Below are 15,057 nucleotides of genomic sequence, written 5' to 3'. Positions count from 1 at the left end.
AAGAGGGACAAGACTGGCAGCTAAATGCCCCAGGATTTAAATGTTTCAGGTATGATAGAAAGGGATGTAAATGGGGTGGGGGAGCTGCGTTACTGGTAAAGGAGTATCTCACAGCTGTACTGGGGAAGGATGTATCAGAGGATTCGTGCAGCGAGGCAGTATGGGTAGAACTCAGGAATAGGAAAGATGAAATCCCAATACTGGGAGTATACTATAGACTTCCCAACAGTGAGCAAGAGATAATGGGGAGAATATGTACATTTTGGAAAGATATAAAAACAGCAGGGTTATTGTCCTGGGTCTCAATTTATGCTAGGGGTTTGGATGGGGCAAAATTTGTAAGGACCATTTCGGGAGGATTTCTTGACACAGTCTGTAAATAATCCAACCAGGGAAGAGATTGTACTGGACCTGGTTTTGGGAAATGAGTGAAATTTCAGTACGGGGAGCATTTTGTGTGTAGTGACCATAATATGGTAAATTTTACGGTTGGATGGATAAGGAAAACAGCCATCCTCAAGTGAAGATGTTAAATTGGGGGAAGACAAACTACAACATTAAGCAGGAACTGGAGAATTTTGATTGGAGGCAACAGTTTGAGGGTAAATCTACATCAGATATGTGGGAGTGTTTCAAACAGCAGTTGATAAGAGTTCAGGAGCAGCACATTCCTGCGAGAATGAAGGATAGGTATGGCAAGGTACGTGAACTTTGGATGATGAGGAGTGTTATGACCTTGGTCAAAAAGCAACTGGAAGCATACATAAGGTCGAGAAGGATGAGAATCAATGAAGCCCTTGAAGTATATAAAGAAAGGAGGAAAGAACTTAAACAAGGAATTGGAAGGGCTAAAGGGGATCATGAAAAGTCATTAGCGAACAGAATTAAGGAGAATCCCAAGACTTCTTATACATATATAAAAAGCAAGAGGTAGCCACGGAAAGGATTGGCCCACTCAAGGAGAAAAGAGAGAATCTTTTTCTGGAGCCAGAAGAGGTAGGTGAGGTCCTAAATGAACACTTTGTGCCAGGATTCACCAAAGAGAAGGAATTTGTGTCAGATGGTCTCAGGGAAGGGAGAGTCGAACGTCTAAGCCAAGTTGCTATTAAAAAGGAAGGGGTGTTGTCCGTCTTAAAAAGTATTAAGGTAGATAAGTCCCTGGGCCTTGATGCGATCTGTCCCAGAATATTGAGGGAGGCAAGAGAACAAATTGCTGGAGCATTGACAAACATTTTTGTATCCTCTTTGGCCACAGGTGAGGTCCCAGAGGACTGGAGAATAGCCAATGTTGTCTCATTGTTTAAGAAGGGTAGCAGAGATAATCCAGGAACTTTCAGGTCTGCAACCTCACGTCAGTGGTAGAGAAATTATTGGTAAAGATTCTCAAGGACAAAATATACGTTGAGAAGCAAATGGACTTAAGTGATAGACAGCATGGTTTTGTGCAAGAGAGGTCATGCCTTATCATATTGATCGAGTTTCTTGAGGCAGTGATAAAAATGATTGTTGAGGGAAAAGCGGTTGATGTTGTCAACATGAACTTTAGTAAAGCCTTTGACAAGGTAGACTGGTACAAAAGATGAAGTCACATGGTATCAGGGTAAGCTAACAAAATGGATGCAGAACAGGCTTAGTCTTAGAAGACAGAGGGTAGCAGTAGAGAGATGCTTTTCAGAATGAAGGGTTGTGACTGGTGGTGTTCCACAGGGATCAGTGCTAGGACCCTTACTTTTCATGGTCTACAGAAATGATTGGAGGAAAATATAGCTTGTCTGATTAGTAAGTGTGCAGATGATGCAAGGATTGGTGGAGTTGAGAATAGTGAGGAGGTTGTCACAAGATACAGCAGGATATAGATCAGTTGGAAGCATGGGCAGAAAAATGACAAATGGAATTAAATCCAGACAAATGTGAGATGATGCATTTTGGAAAGTCAAATACAGGTGGTCAAGTACTGTATAATGGACCAGGTCAGACCCCATCAAAACATTTTAAGAATGTTTTAAAAACATTTTAGCCCAGATGCTAACTTTTTTCTTATTTCAAAGGGAGATGTGAAGTGGATATTCCAGGAGTGACACAGCTGGTCAAACCATTTGGCTTTAAGCAAACAGAATTTATTTAAACACTATGGTTAAAACAAGAACAAAAGAAAACAGGATTTAGAATAAAGTTAACTATTTGAAAACTTAACTGACTTCATATAGCAACTTAACCAAGCAGCTGTTCCAATTCCCGCAACATCCCATAAACACACTCCTTGGCAAAACATAAATTCAAACTCAGGTTCTAATGGATAGGAGAAAACAACTTGCAAAGAAATTTCAAAGGGAAAGACAGTCAGGAACATCTGCTGAAGCTTGGAACCTTTCTCCACGCAGCTGCTTCTTACTGTTACAATTAAAAGAAACTAGAAAATGCCTGAACTGGAAGAACTGACCAGCCACCTGATATTGTCAAACAAGCTCTTGCCCAGACATTTCAGCATCTCTGATTTTAGGAACCGCTTTTGAAAAAAAACAGCATCATCACAACAATGAATGGCAGAACCCTTAGGAGTATTGAAATGCAGAGGGATCTGGATGTACAGGTCCACAGTTTACTGAAGGTGGTAGCAAAGGTAAATAAGGTAGCAAAAAAGGTCTATGGAATGCTTGCCTTCATTAGGAGAGGCATTGAATGTAAGGATAGGCAAGTTATACTGCAGCTTTACTGGATATTTTTAAACTACACTTGTAATGTTGTATACAGTTCTGGTCACCACACTACCAGAAGATGCTTTGGAGAGGGTACAGATTAGACTTACCAGGATGTTGCCAGGTATGGGGAATTTTAGCTATGAAGAAAGGTTGGATAGTATGGGTTTGTTTGCACTGGAACTCAGGAGGTTGAGGGCAATCTGATACAAGTTTATAAGATGGCATGGAGAGAGTGGAAAGTATAAGGCTTTTTTCCCAGGTTGGAGGGATCAATTTAAAGAGGATACAGGTTCAAGGTACAGGGAGGGAAATTTAAAAGAACTGTGCAAGGCATGTTTTTGACACAAAGGATGGTGAGTGCCTGGAACACGTTATCAGAAGAGATGATGGAAGCAGACACGGTAACAGTGTTCAAGAAACACCTCGATGAAAAAATGAACAGGAAGGGAATGGAGTGATACAGATCTTGTAAGTAAAGACAGTTTTAGTATGGATGGTCAAAATATGTCAGCACAGGCTGGGATGGTCAAATGGTCTGTTTTTGTGCTGTATTATTCTTTGTTCTAAGACATTGGACATTCACAACAACTGCTCAATGGCCCATACGATCATCAGGCCACAATTCATAATATTGCTATTTGCATGTGGAGAACATAAAATTGTAAATCTGTTTCATTCTTAGTGTATAGAAATACAGTGTAGTATTATCTTATTGAGTGTATGCTGAGATGTCCACAATTGTATTTGGAGAATTGGCATATCACTGGGGTTTCTGTCCTCCTGATGGTTGTTCTCACTTTTCCAAGTGTTTCTGTTTTATTTCAGTCTGCTCTGCCTCTTATGGGAGACATAGGTGCCTTGCTAAAGGTAAGTAAGCAATATGTCTGCAGTGATCTAAAATACTGGGCAAAGACACAGAAAGGCGAGTCTTCAGACTTCTACTATTAAGTAGATGTAGTTCACCTGGTTTTCCAGACAATATTCAATAAAGATATCACATAAATGGTTAATAGATAAGAGCTCATGGAGTTGAGGATAAAATATCTTCTCGTAGATAGAGGATTGGTTCATGGACAGGAATCAGATAGTGGGCATACATGGGCATTTTCAAGTTAGCTGGCTATGATGTGTAAAGGGCGCCAAAAGTCAATGTCTTTTACAATCATCATTGCAATTTGGATGAAGTGACATCAATTAATGTGCCTAATTTTGCTCATGATAAAAAAAGCAGGGCAGAATGTAAACAATGAGAAACCCAGAAAGATTGAAAAGAAATATTATTAGGTCCAATGAATAGACAACGAGATGATATATGGAGTATTACATGGGGAAGATGAAAAATTATTCATTTTGGTCCATAATAACAGAAAAGCAGAATGTTTCTTAAAATGTGTGTTTCTAGTAAATGTTGATGTTCAAAGGCATTTGGGTATTCTTATACTTGACCATAGAACATAGATAAGTACAGCACAATACAGGCCCTTTGGCCCATGATATTGTGTTGATCTTTTATCCTACTTTAAGATCAAACTAACGTATATACCCCACATTTTACTATCATCCATATGCCTAACCAAAAGTCATTTAAATATCCCTACTGTATCTCACTCTACTACCACTGCTGGCAGTGCATTCCACGCACCCACCACTCTCTATTTAAAGAACCTGCCTCTAACATCTCCCCTAAACCTTCCTCCAATCACCTTAAAATTATGCCCCTTTATGATAGCCACTTCCACCCTGGGAAGAAGTCTCTGGCTATCCACTCATCATCTTATACACCTCTATCAAGTCACCTTCCATCCTTCTTTGATCCAATGAGAGAAGCCCTAGCACCCTCAAACTTTCTTCATAAGACATGTCTCCAGTTCAGGCAGCATCCTGGTAAATCTCCTCTGCACCCTCCCTAAAGCTTCCACATCCTTCCTATAATAAGGCAACCAGAACTGAACAAAATATTCCAAGTATGGTCAAACCAGGGCTCTACAGAGCTCCAACATTACCTCGTGGCTCTTAAACTCAATTCTCCAACACATATCCATCTTCTTAAAAACCCTATCAACTTGGATGACAGCTTTGAGGGCTGGATAGACATGGATCCAAGATCCCTCTGTTTCTCCACACTGCCAAGAATCCTGACTTTAACCCTGTAATCTGCATTCAAATTCAACCTTTCAAAATGCATCACTTCACACTTTTGAATGTTGAACTCCAGTTCTCAGCCCAACCTACATCTTGTCAATGTCTGGTTACAACTTTCAACAGTCCTCCACATGATCCACAACTTCACCCACCATCATGATGTTGGGAAACTCACTAACCCATCCTTTCACTTCCTCATCCAAGTCATTTATAAAAATTACAAAGAGCAAAGATCCCAGACCAGATCTCTGCGGAACACCACTGGTCACCAAGCTCCAGCCTGAATACTTTCCATCTACTACCAAGCTTCATCTTCTATGGGCCAGCCAATTCTGTATCCAGACAGCCAAATTTCCCTGTATCCCATGCCTCCTTACTTTCTGAATGAGCCTCCAATGGGGAACCTGATCAAATGCCTTGCTAAAATCCATACACACCACATCCACTGCTCTATCTTCATCCACGTGTTTTGTCACATCCTCAAAGAATTGAATAAGGATTGTGAGGCTGAGCTGCCCCTCGCAAAGCCATGCTGACTGTCTCTAATCAAGCTATGCTTTTCCAAATAACCATAAATACTGTCTCTCATAATCCTCTCCAATAATTTGTCCACCACCAACATAAGACTGACTGGTTTATATTTCCCAGGTTATCCCTATTCCCTTTTTTGAACAAGGGAATAACATTTGCCACCATCCAATCATCTGGTACTACTCCAGTAGACAGTGAGGATGCAAAAATCATTGCCAAAGGTGCAGCAATCTCTTACCTCACTTCCCATAGTAACCTTGGGTAGATCCTATCTGGTCCAGGGACCTTATCTATCCTCATGCTTTTCAAAATTTCCAGCACATCTTCCTTCTTAACATCAACCTGCTCAAGCATACAACCTGTTTCACTCTGTCCTCACAAATGACAAGATCCCTGTCACTACCTCCTACCTCCTCCGACTTCCGGCACAAGTTCCCTCCACTATTCCTGATCATCCCTACCTTCATTCTGGCTATTTTCTTGTTCCTCACAGAAGTGTAGAATGCCTTAGGTTTATCCTTAATCCTACCCACCAAGATCTTTTCATGCCCCCTTCTAGCTCTCCTAAGTCCATTCTGCGGTTCCTTCCTAGCTACCTTATAACTCTTTAGAGTCCTGTTTGCTCTTTGCTTCCTCAACTTTAAGTAATCTACCATCTTCCTCTTGACTGGAAGTTCCACATCTCTTGCCATACAAGGTTCCTTCACCCTACCATCCCTTTCTTGCCTCAGTGGGACAAACCAACGCAGCACTCACAACAAGTGCTCTCTAAATAATCTCCTCATTTCAGTTATTCACTTCTCTGAGAATATCTGCTCCCAATTTATGCTCCACAGTTTCTGCCTAATAGCAATTTAATTTCCCCACCTCATAAATACTTTCTCATATCATCTGCTCCTATCCCTCTCCATGAGTATAGTAAAGATCAGGAAGTTATAGAACATAAAGCATAGAACATTACAATGCAGTGCAGACCCTTCAGCCCTAGATGTTGCGCCAAGCTGTGAAACCAATCTGAAGCCCATCTAACCTACACTATTCCATTTTTGTCCATATCTCTGCCCAATGACCATTTAAAAGCCCCTAGCGTTGGCGAGTCTACTACTGTTTCAGGCGGTGCGTTCCATGCCCTACTACCCTCTGAGTAAAGAAACTACTTCTGGTATCTGTCCTATATCTATCACCCCTCAATTTAAAGCTATGCCCCCTCATGCTAACTATCAAGGAAAAAGGCTCTCACTGTCCACCCTATCTAACCCTCTGATTATATGTCTCAATTAAGTCACCTCTCAACCTTCTCTCTAATGTAAACAGCCTCAAGTCCCTCAGCCTTTTCTCATAAAACTTTTCCTCCATACCAGGTAACATCCTAGTAAATCTCCTCTGAAACCTTTCCAAAGCTTCCACATCCTTCCTATAAGGTGGCAACCAGAACTGTATGCAAGACTCCAGGTGTGGCTGCACCAGAGTTTTGTACAGCTGTAGCATGATCTCATGGTTCTGAAACTCAATTCCTCTACTAATAAAAGCTAACACATCGTATACCTTCGTAACAGCCCTATCAATCTGGGTGGCAACTTTCCGGGTCTATGCGCATGGACACCAAGATCCCTCTGTGTATCTACACTATCAAGAATCTTACCATTGGCCCAGCACTCTTTATTCCTGTTGCTCCTTCCAAAGTGAATCACCTCACACCTTTCCACATTAAACTCCATTTGCCACTTCTCAGACCAGCTCTACAGCTTATCTATGTCCCTCTGTAACCTACAACATCCTTCTGCACTATCCACAACTCTACCAACCTTAGAATCATCCGGAAACTTACTAACCCATGGGCGGCACGGTGGCACAGTGGTTAGCACTGCTGCCTCACAGCGCCTGTAGACCCGGGTTCAATTCCCGACTCAGGCGACTGACTGTGTGGAGTTTGCACGTTCTCCCCGTGTCTGCGTGGGTTTCCTCCGGGTGCTCCGGTTTCCTCCCACAGTCACAAAGATGTGCGGGTCAGGTGAATTGGCCAAGCTAAATTGCCCGTAGTGTTAGGTAAGGGGTAAATGTAGGGGTATGGGTGGGTTGCGCTTCGGCGGGTCGGTGTGGACTTGTTGGGCCGAAGGGCCTGTTTCCACACTGTAAGTCTAATCTAATCTAATCCTTTACACCCTCATCCAGTTGGTTTATAAAAATGACAAACAGCAGTGGACTCAAAACAGATCTTTGCGGTACACTACTAGTAACTGAAATGCTCTCCCACCGAGAGATCTGACATCGAACTGGGTCATTGCCATGCACCAAATCCAATATGGCCTTCCCTCTAGTCAGCCTAGCTACATATTGAATCAGGAATCCTTTCTGGACACACCTGACAAACTGCTCCATCCAAACTATTTGCACTAAGGAAGTTCCCATCAATATTAGGGAAGTTGAAGTCACCCATCACAACAACGCTGTTACTTCTGCACCTTTCCAAAATCTGCCTCCCAATCTGCTCCTCTGTATCTCTGTTGTTATAGGGATGTGTGTTGAAAACTCCCAATAAAGTGATTGCTCCTTTTTAGTTTCTGACTTCTGTTTCTGTGCTGTACATCTCTATGACTCTATGACTCAAGGGACAAACTCTCCTCAACCACCTCCCTTTCTACAGTTGTGATACTATCCCTGATTAGCAAAACCACTCCCCCACCTCTTTTACCTCCCTCACATTTGAAACATCTAAATCCAGAACATCCAACAACCATTCCTACCCCTGTGATATCCAAGTCCCTGTAATGGCCACAATATCGTAGCTCCAAGTATTGATCCATGCTCTAAGTTCATCACCCTTATTCTTGACACTTATTCTGTAAAAGTAGACACATTTTATTCCTTCACACTGACTGCAAATTTGCCCTATCAACTGCCTATCCTTCCTCTGCATGCTGTATCTGCTTGTACACCAGCTACCCATCCCCTGATCCGTAGCTCTGGTGTCAATCCCATTGGCCAACTTGGTTAAACTCTCTCAAAGAGTTCTAGCAAACCTCCCACCCAGGATATTGGTATCCCTCCAGTTTAGTTGCAACCCATCCTCCTTGTACATGTCCAGAAGTTAACCCAATTATCCACATACCTGAAGCCCTCCCTCCTACACCAACTCTGCAGCCATGAACAATCACTCTCTGTTCTCGAATACAATCAAGAAAGTCAGTGTGCAGATACAGCAAGCAATTAAGAAAACAAGGTTAATCCTTATTGCAATTGGATGGGAGCACAGGAATAAAGAAATCTTGCTATAATGTACAAGGCATTATTGAGACAATTCCCAGAAAACTATGCGCAGTTTTGGTTTCTTTATTTCAGGAGCATGATTATATTGGAGATAGTGCAGCAAAGGTTTACTAGATTAATCCCTGGAATATTCTATGATGAGAGGCTGAATAAATTGAGTTTGTCTTCTAGAACATAGAACATAGAAAAATACAGCACTGTACAGGCCCTTTCGCTCTCGATGTTGCGCCAATCCAAGCCCACCTACCCTACACTAGCCCACTATCCTCCATATGCCTATCCAATGCCCGTTTAAATGCCCATAAAGAGGAGAGTCCACCACTGCTACTGGCAGGGCATTCCATGAACTCACGACCCGCTGAGTAAAGAATCTACCCTTAACATCTGTCCTATACCTACCACCCCTTAATTTAAAGCTATGCCCCCTCGTAATAGCTGACTCCATACGTGGAAAAAGGTTCTCATGGTCAACCCTATCTAAACCCCTAATCAACTTGTACACCTCTCTCAAGTCTTTTCTCCAATGAAAACAGCCCCAAGTGCCTCAGCCCTTCCTCATATGATCTTCCTACCATACCAGGCAACATCCTGGTAAACCTCCTCTGCACCCGTTCCAGTGCCTCCACATCCTTCCTATAGAATGGTGACCAAAACTGCACACAATACTCCAGAAGCAGCCGCACCAGAATCTTATACAACTGCAATATGACCTCAGGACTCCGGAACTCAATTCCTCTACCAATAAAAGCCAGTACGCAATACGCCTTCTTCACAGCACTATTTACCTGGGTGGCAACTTTCAGAGATCTGTGTACATGGACACCAAGATCCATCTGCTCATCCACACAACCAAGTATCCGACCATTAGCCCTGTACCCCATCTTCTTGTTACTCTTACCAAAGTGAATCACCTCACACTTATCTACATTGAACTCCATTTGCCACCTTTCTGCCCAGCTCTGCAGCTTATCTATATCCCTCTGTAACCTGCCATATCCTTCCTCACTGTCAACAACTCCACTGACTTTCGTATCATCCGCAAACTTGCTTACCGACCCTTCTAGACCCTCCTCCAGGTCATTTATAAAAATGACAAACAGCAATGGTCCCAAAACAGATCCTTGCGGAACATCGCTGGTAACTGCACTCCAAGATGAACCTTTACCATCAACTACTACCCTCTGTCTTCTTCCAGCCAGCCAATTCCTAATCCAAACCTCCAACTCACCCTCAGTGCCATACCTCCATATTTTTTGCAGTAGCCTACCATGGAGAACCTTATCAAACGCCTTACTAAAATCCATATACACCACATCTACTGCTTTACCCTCAAAACCTCCTTAGTCACCTTCTCAAAGAATTCAATAAGGTTTGTGAGGCATGACCTGCCCTTCACAAAACCATGCTGACTATCCTTGATCACATTATTCCTATCCAGATGTTCATAAATCCTATCCCTTATGATTCTCTCTAAGACTTTGCCCACAACAGAAGAGAGACTCACCGGCCTATAGTTACTAGGGTTATCCCTACTCCCCTTCTTGAACAAGAGAACCACATTTGCTATCCTCCAGTCTTCTAGCACTATTTCTGTAGACAACGACGACATAAAAATCAAGGCCAATGTCTCTGCAATCTCCTCCCTTGCTTCCCAGAGAATCTTAGGATAAATGCCATCAGGCCCAGGGGACTTATCTATTTTCACCCTTTCCAGAATTTTCAACACCACTTCCCTACATATCTCAAAGCCATCCATTCTAATTAATTGTGACTCAATATTCACATCGGCAACAATGTCCTGTTCCTGAGTGAATACTGACAAAAAGTATTCATTCAGTGTCTCCCCAATCTCTTCAGCCTCCACACACAACTTCCCACTACTATCCTTGACTGGACCTATTCCTACCCTAGTCATTCTTTTATTCTTGAAATAAAGCCTTTGGGTTTTCCCTAATCCTACCATCCAAGGACTTTTCATGTCCCCTCCTTGCTGCTCTTAGCTCTCTCTTCAGATCCTTCCTGTCTACCTTATAACTCTCAATCGCCCTAATTGAACCTTCACGCCTCATCTTTACATAAGCCACCCTCTTCCCTTTAACAAGGGATTCCAATTCCTTATTAAACCACGGCTCCCTCACACGACCCTTTCCTCCCTGCCTGACAGGTACATACTTATCAAGGACACTCAATAGTTGCTCCTTGAACAAGCTCCACATATCGATTGCACCCTTCCCTTGAAGCCTACTTTTCCATGCCACACATCCTAAGTCATGCCTCACCGTATCATAATTTCCCTGCCCCCAGCTATAACTCTTGCCCTGTAGTGCACACTTATCCCTCTCCATCACTAGAGTAAAAATCACCGAATTGTGGTCACTGTCCCCAAAGTGCTCACCAACCTCCAATTCTAACACCTGGCCTGGTTCGTTACCCAGAACCAAATCCAGTATGGCCTCACCTCTTGTTGGCCTGTCTACATATTGTGTCAGGAAACCCTCCTGCACACATTGGACAAACACGGACCCATCTAACGTACTCGAGCTATAGCTTTCCCAGTCAATATCTGGAAAGTTAAAGTCCCCCATAACAACCTCCCTATTATTTTCACTCTTCTCCTGAATCATCCTCGCAATCCTTTCTTCTATGTCTCCAGGACTATTAGGTGGCCTGTAGAAAACTCCTAACAGGGTGACCTCACCTTTCCTATTTCTAACCTCAGCCCAAACTACCTCAGATGGCGAGTCTTCATCCATCGTCCTTTCCACCGCTGTAATACTATCTTTGACAAGCAATGCCACACCTCCCCCTCTTTTACCCCCACCTCTGACCCTACTAAAACATTTAAACCCTGGAACCTGCAACAACCAATCCTGTCCCTGTTCTACCCATGTCTCCGTAATAGCCACAACATCGAAATCCCAGGTACCAACCCACGCTGCAAGTTCACCTACCTTATTTCGTATACTTCTCGCATTGAAGTATACACACTTTAAGCCACCTTCCTGTTTACAGGCACCCTCCTTCGAGATTGATTCCATGTTCCTAACCTCCCTACACTCCAGGTCCTGCACCCTAAAGCTACAGTCTAGGTTCCCAAGCCCCTGCAGAGTTAGTTTAAACCCCCCCAAAGAACACTAGCAAACCTCCCCCCAAGGATACTGGTGCCCCTCAGGTTCAGGTGTAGACCATCCTGTTTATAGAGGTCCCACCTTCCCCAGAAAGAACCCCAGTTATACAGATACCAGAATCCCTCCCTCCTGCACCATCCCTGTAGCCACGCATTTAACTGCTCTCTCTCCCTATTCCTCGACTCTCTATCGTGTGGCAAGAGTAACAAACCTGAGACAACAATTCTGTTTGTTCTAACTCTGAGCTTCCAACCTAGCTCCCTAAAAGCCTGCCTAACATCCTCATCCCTCTTCCTACCTATGTCGTTGGTGCCAATGTGGACCAAAACTTCAGGATGCTTCCCCTCCCCCTTAAGGACCTGGAAAACACGATCAGAGATGTCATGTACCCTTGCACCTGGGAGGCAACATACCAAACGTGAGTCTCTCTTGCCCCCACAAAACCGCCTATCTGTGCCCCGAACTATCGAGTCCCCGATATCTATTGCTCTGCTGTTCTCCACCCTTCCCTTCTGAGCAACGGGGACAGGCTCCGTGCCAGAGGCCTGAACCCCATTGCTTACCCCGGTAAGTCATCCCCCCCACAAGTATCCAAAACGGTATACTTTTTCTTGAGGGGTACGGCCGCAGGGGGTCCCTGCACTGGCTGCTTCCTCCCAGTCCCCCTCACTGTCACCCATCTGTCTGCAATCTTTGGAGTTACTACTTCCCTGAAGCTCCGATCTATGACCCCCTCTGCCTCCCAAATGATCCTAAGTTCATCCAACTCCAGCTCCAGTTCCCTAACACGGACTTGGAGGAGCTGGAGATGGGTTCACTTCCTGCAAGAGTATTCAGCAGGGACGACCATGGCATCCCTCACCTCAAACATGTTGCAAGAGGAACATTGCACTGCCTTCACTTCCATCCCTCTAAAAGTAACCTTTTAAAAAAAACTAGGTCTAAACAATGGAACAAGCAAAATGCAGCACTTACCTGCTTACCACAACGGGTCTTATTATTAGGTTAGAGGAGGGCGGGTGGGAGGCACTACCCCTGTAGTGCCTCGGGTTCCTCTCCCGCGCGCCTTTATAGAAAAAAAACCTACCCAGGTAAGCTTGCGCTACACCAGCTTCCAGGTCCGCTCCATGTCTTTTCCAAAAAAAATCTTTCAAATTTAAACCATTAAACAAACGTCACCGAGCCTGCAAGCAGCCACTGCCAAACAGCCCTTACCTGCTCCGCTGAGAGAGTGAGGCCTAGGCCTTGAAGCTGCGCACCTTTATAGAAATAAAACCTACCCAGGTAAGCTTGCGCTACACCAGCTTCTGGGTCCGTTCCGCGCTTTCTTTTAAAAAAAACTTTCAAATTTAAACCATTAAACAAACATCAACGAGCCTTCAAGCAGCCACTGCCAAACAGCCCTTACCTGCTCCGCTGAGAGTTCAAAACGAGGGGCAACCTCAATTCAAAATATTAGATTCTGAAGGGCCTGAGAGATCAATTCCATTGGTTGAGGATTCTAAAACATGAGGCACAATAGTGGTTGAACATTTAGGACTGAAATGAGAAATTTCTTCTCTCAAAGGATTGTGAATCATGTGTATCCTGAATGTACAATCCTCTTAGAATGCATACTCTTACTGAAAAATCTTCCATCTTCATTTTATCATTACATTGTTTCTATGTTCCCTGTGTAGAATGCTTGCAGTAGTTGCCTGACCAGCAGCCATGGAGGCTTCTCAGGATTACCTGGAATGAAAGGTGACCGAGGTGTACCTGGGATTCCCGGAGCTGATGGGCGTGATGGCAGACAGGTAAAGGGACATTTAGAATTAAGCTAACAAGTGTGGTTCATTCTTGTTGATATGGGTAGTTTCTAAATGATACAAGTGCTTACTTGTATGTGAGTGGAAGTCCATTCTGGCAGATCAATCAACAAATTGGCTACAACCAGACAATTAAGCAAATGTGGTACACACTTGTCCAGGACTCCACAGCTCATGAAAGTTTGTCACTAAATCAAACTATTATAGTAGTTTTGACTTGCCTTCCTTTCAGCCAAAAGTTGCTGGGAATTTTCATGATTCCAGGTAGCATACTTGCAAGGTTTCATTCGATTCATCATAGAAGCATACAACATTGGAGTCTACTTGATCTCTTGTAGCTTTGCCTGTTTTTTGAATGCAAAAGAAATAGCACATACCAAATCCATATCCTCTTTCAACTGATTGGACAAGGACCACTGTTACAGAGAACCCCACCAGCTGAAATTTTCCCTCCAAGCCACTCACCATCCCAATTTGAAATATATCACTGTTCCTTCAGTGGCACTGGATCTAGACCTTGGAACTCCATCCCTGATGGCATTGTGGATCCATCTAATCCAAATGGATGGTAGAGGTTTATAAGTCAATGCATCACCATGTTCTTCAGTGCAATTTTGGACGGCTTGCCAGCCAGCAACACCCACATCCTATGGATTAATTTAAAAAAAAACCAAGTTTGCTCATTCACATTAAATCTTTTCTTCCTGTTTGGAATTTAATCTGTTTCCACTGCCCTGGTTATATCTGTTTACTGACTTCCTGCCATTGTGAATGCTTTCTCCTTAATTATTTTTTTCATTTAAATGGATATTACATTGGAGGTTTCATTTATATGAATGAAAAATAGATGATTTCATGAGTCTCCAGGATATGTATCCTAGGGCCATACCAAGGTAGCAGTGCAGGAGCAGAAAACTTAGAAAGATAGAGAATTGGAGCAGGAGTAGGCCATTCAGCTCTTTGAGCTTGCTTTGCCTTTCAATAGGATCATGGTGGATCTTGCATCTCAATGCACATTCCCATCTTCGCCCCAATGCCCTTAAAACTTTTAAAAAGTAAAATTTTAAAAATTGTATTAAATATAAAGGAGAGAGGGCTAACAACTAATGAAACAGAATTATTACCAATGTCACCAACATGGGAAATAGGAGGGAAAGCTAGGTGGTAAAGGTATTAATGTCAAAGTTGTACAGTCACATGCTTAACTGTTATTGAGAATACAGTCAGGGAACAAGAGGTCTCATGGACAAGATGAAATGAGGGAGGTCATGAGGAGAGATTGGAGAGAAATCTGACAAAGATGTAAGCTCAGGGTTAAGTGAGGTACCTTTTTAAGGGTGGTTGGCCCAGTAGGTTAGTGGAATGGGAGGGAAGTGGCAGAGGTAGTTGATCACATGATCCCAATGTTAGAAAAAAAGGAATTCCTAGAATCTTTGAAGAAGATGGTTTCCAGGAGAGAAAAGAAGCCAGGGTTACATTTAC

At 43.2% G+C, this 15,057-nt stretch overlaps 1 protein-coding gene across 1 annotated transcript in view; it reads left to right on the top strand.

The window, feature by feature from the left end:
• The window catches only part of LOC132835750 (collagen alpha-1(XIX) chain-like), a 178,982-nt gene that overhangs the window by 81,926 nt on the left and 81,999 nt on the right, over positions 1–15,057 (top strand). Inside the window, exons 20-21 of the mRNA XM_060854846.1 lie at positions 3,525–3,566; positions 13,447–13,563. Of these exons, the coding sequence (XP_060710829.1) occupies positions 3,525–3,566; positions 13,447–13,563 (159 nt within the window). The remainder of the gene's footprint in view (positions 1–3,524; positions 3,567–13,446; positions 13,564–15,057) is intronic.

Source organism: Hemiscyllium ocellatum, chromosome 3 (genome assembly GCF_020745735.1).
Source record: "Hemiscyllium ocellatum isolate sHemOce1 chromosome 3, sHemOce1.pat.X.cur, whole genome shotgun sequence".
Lineage (NCBI taxonomy): Eukaryota > Metazoa > Chordata > Chondrichthyes > Orectolobiformes > Hemiscylliidae > Hemiscyllium > Hemiscyllium ocellatum.
The sequence above is the reverse complement of the archived record's forward strand: the minus strand, read 5'-3'. Positions and strand labels throughout refer to the sequence as shown.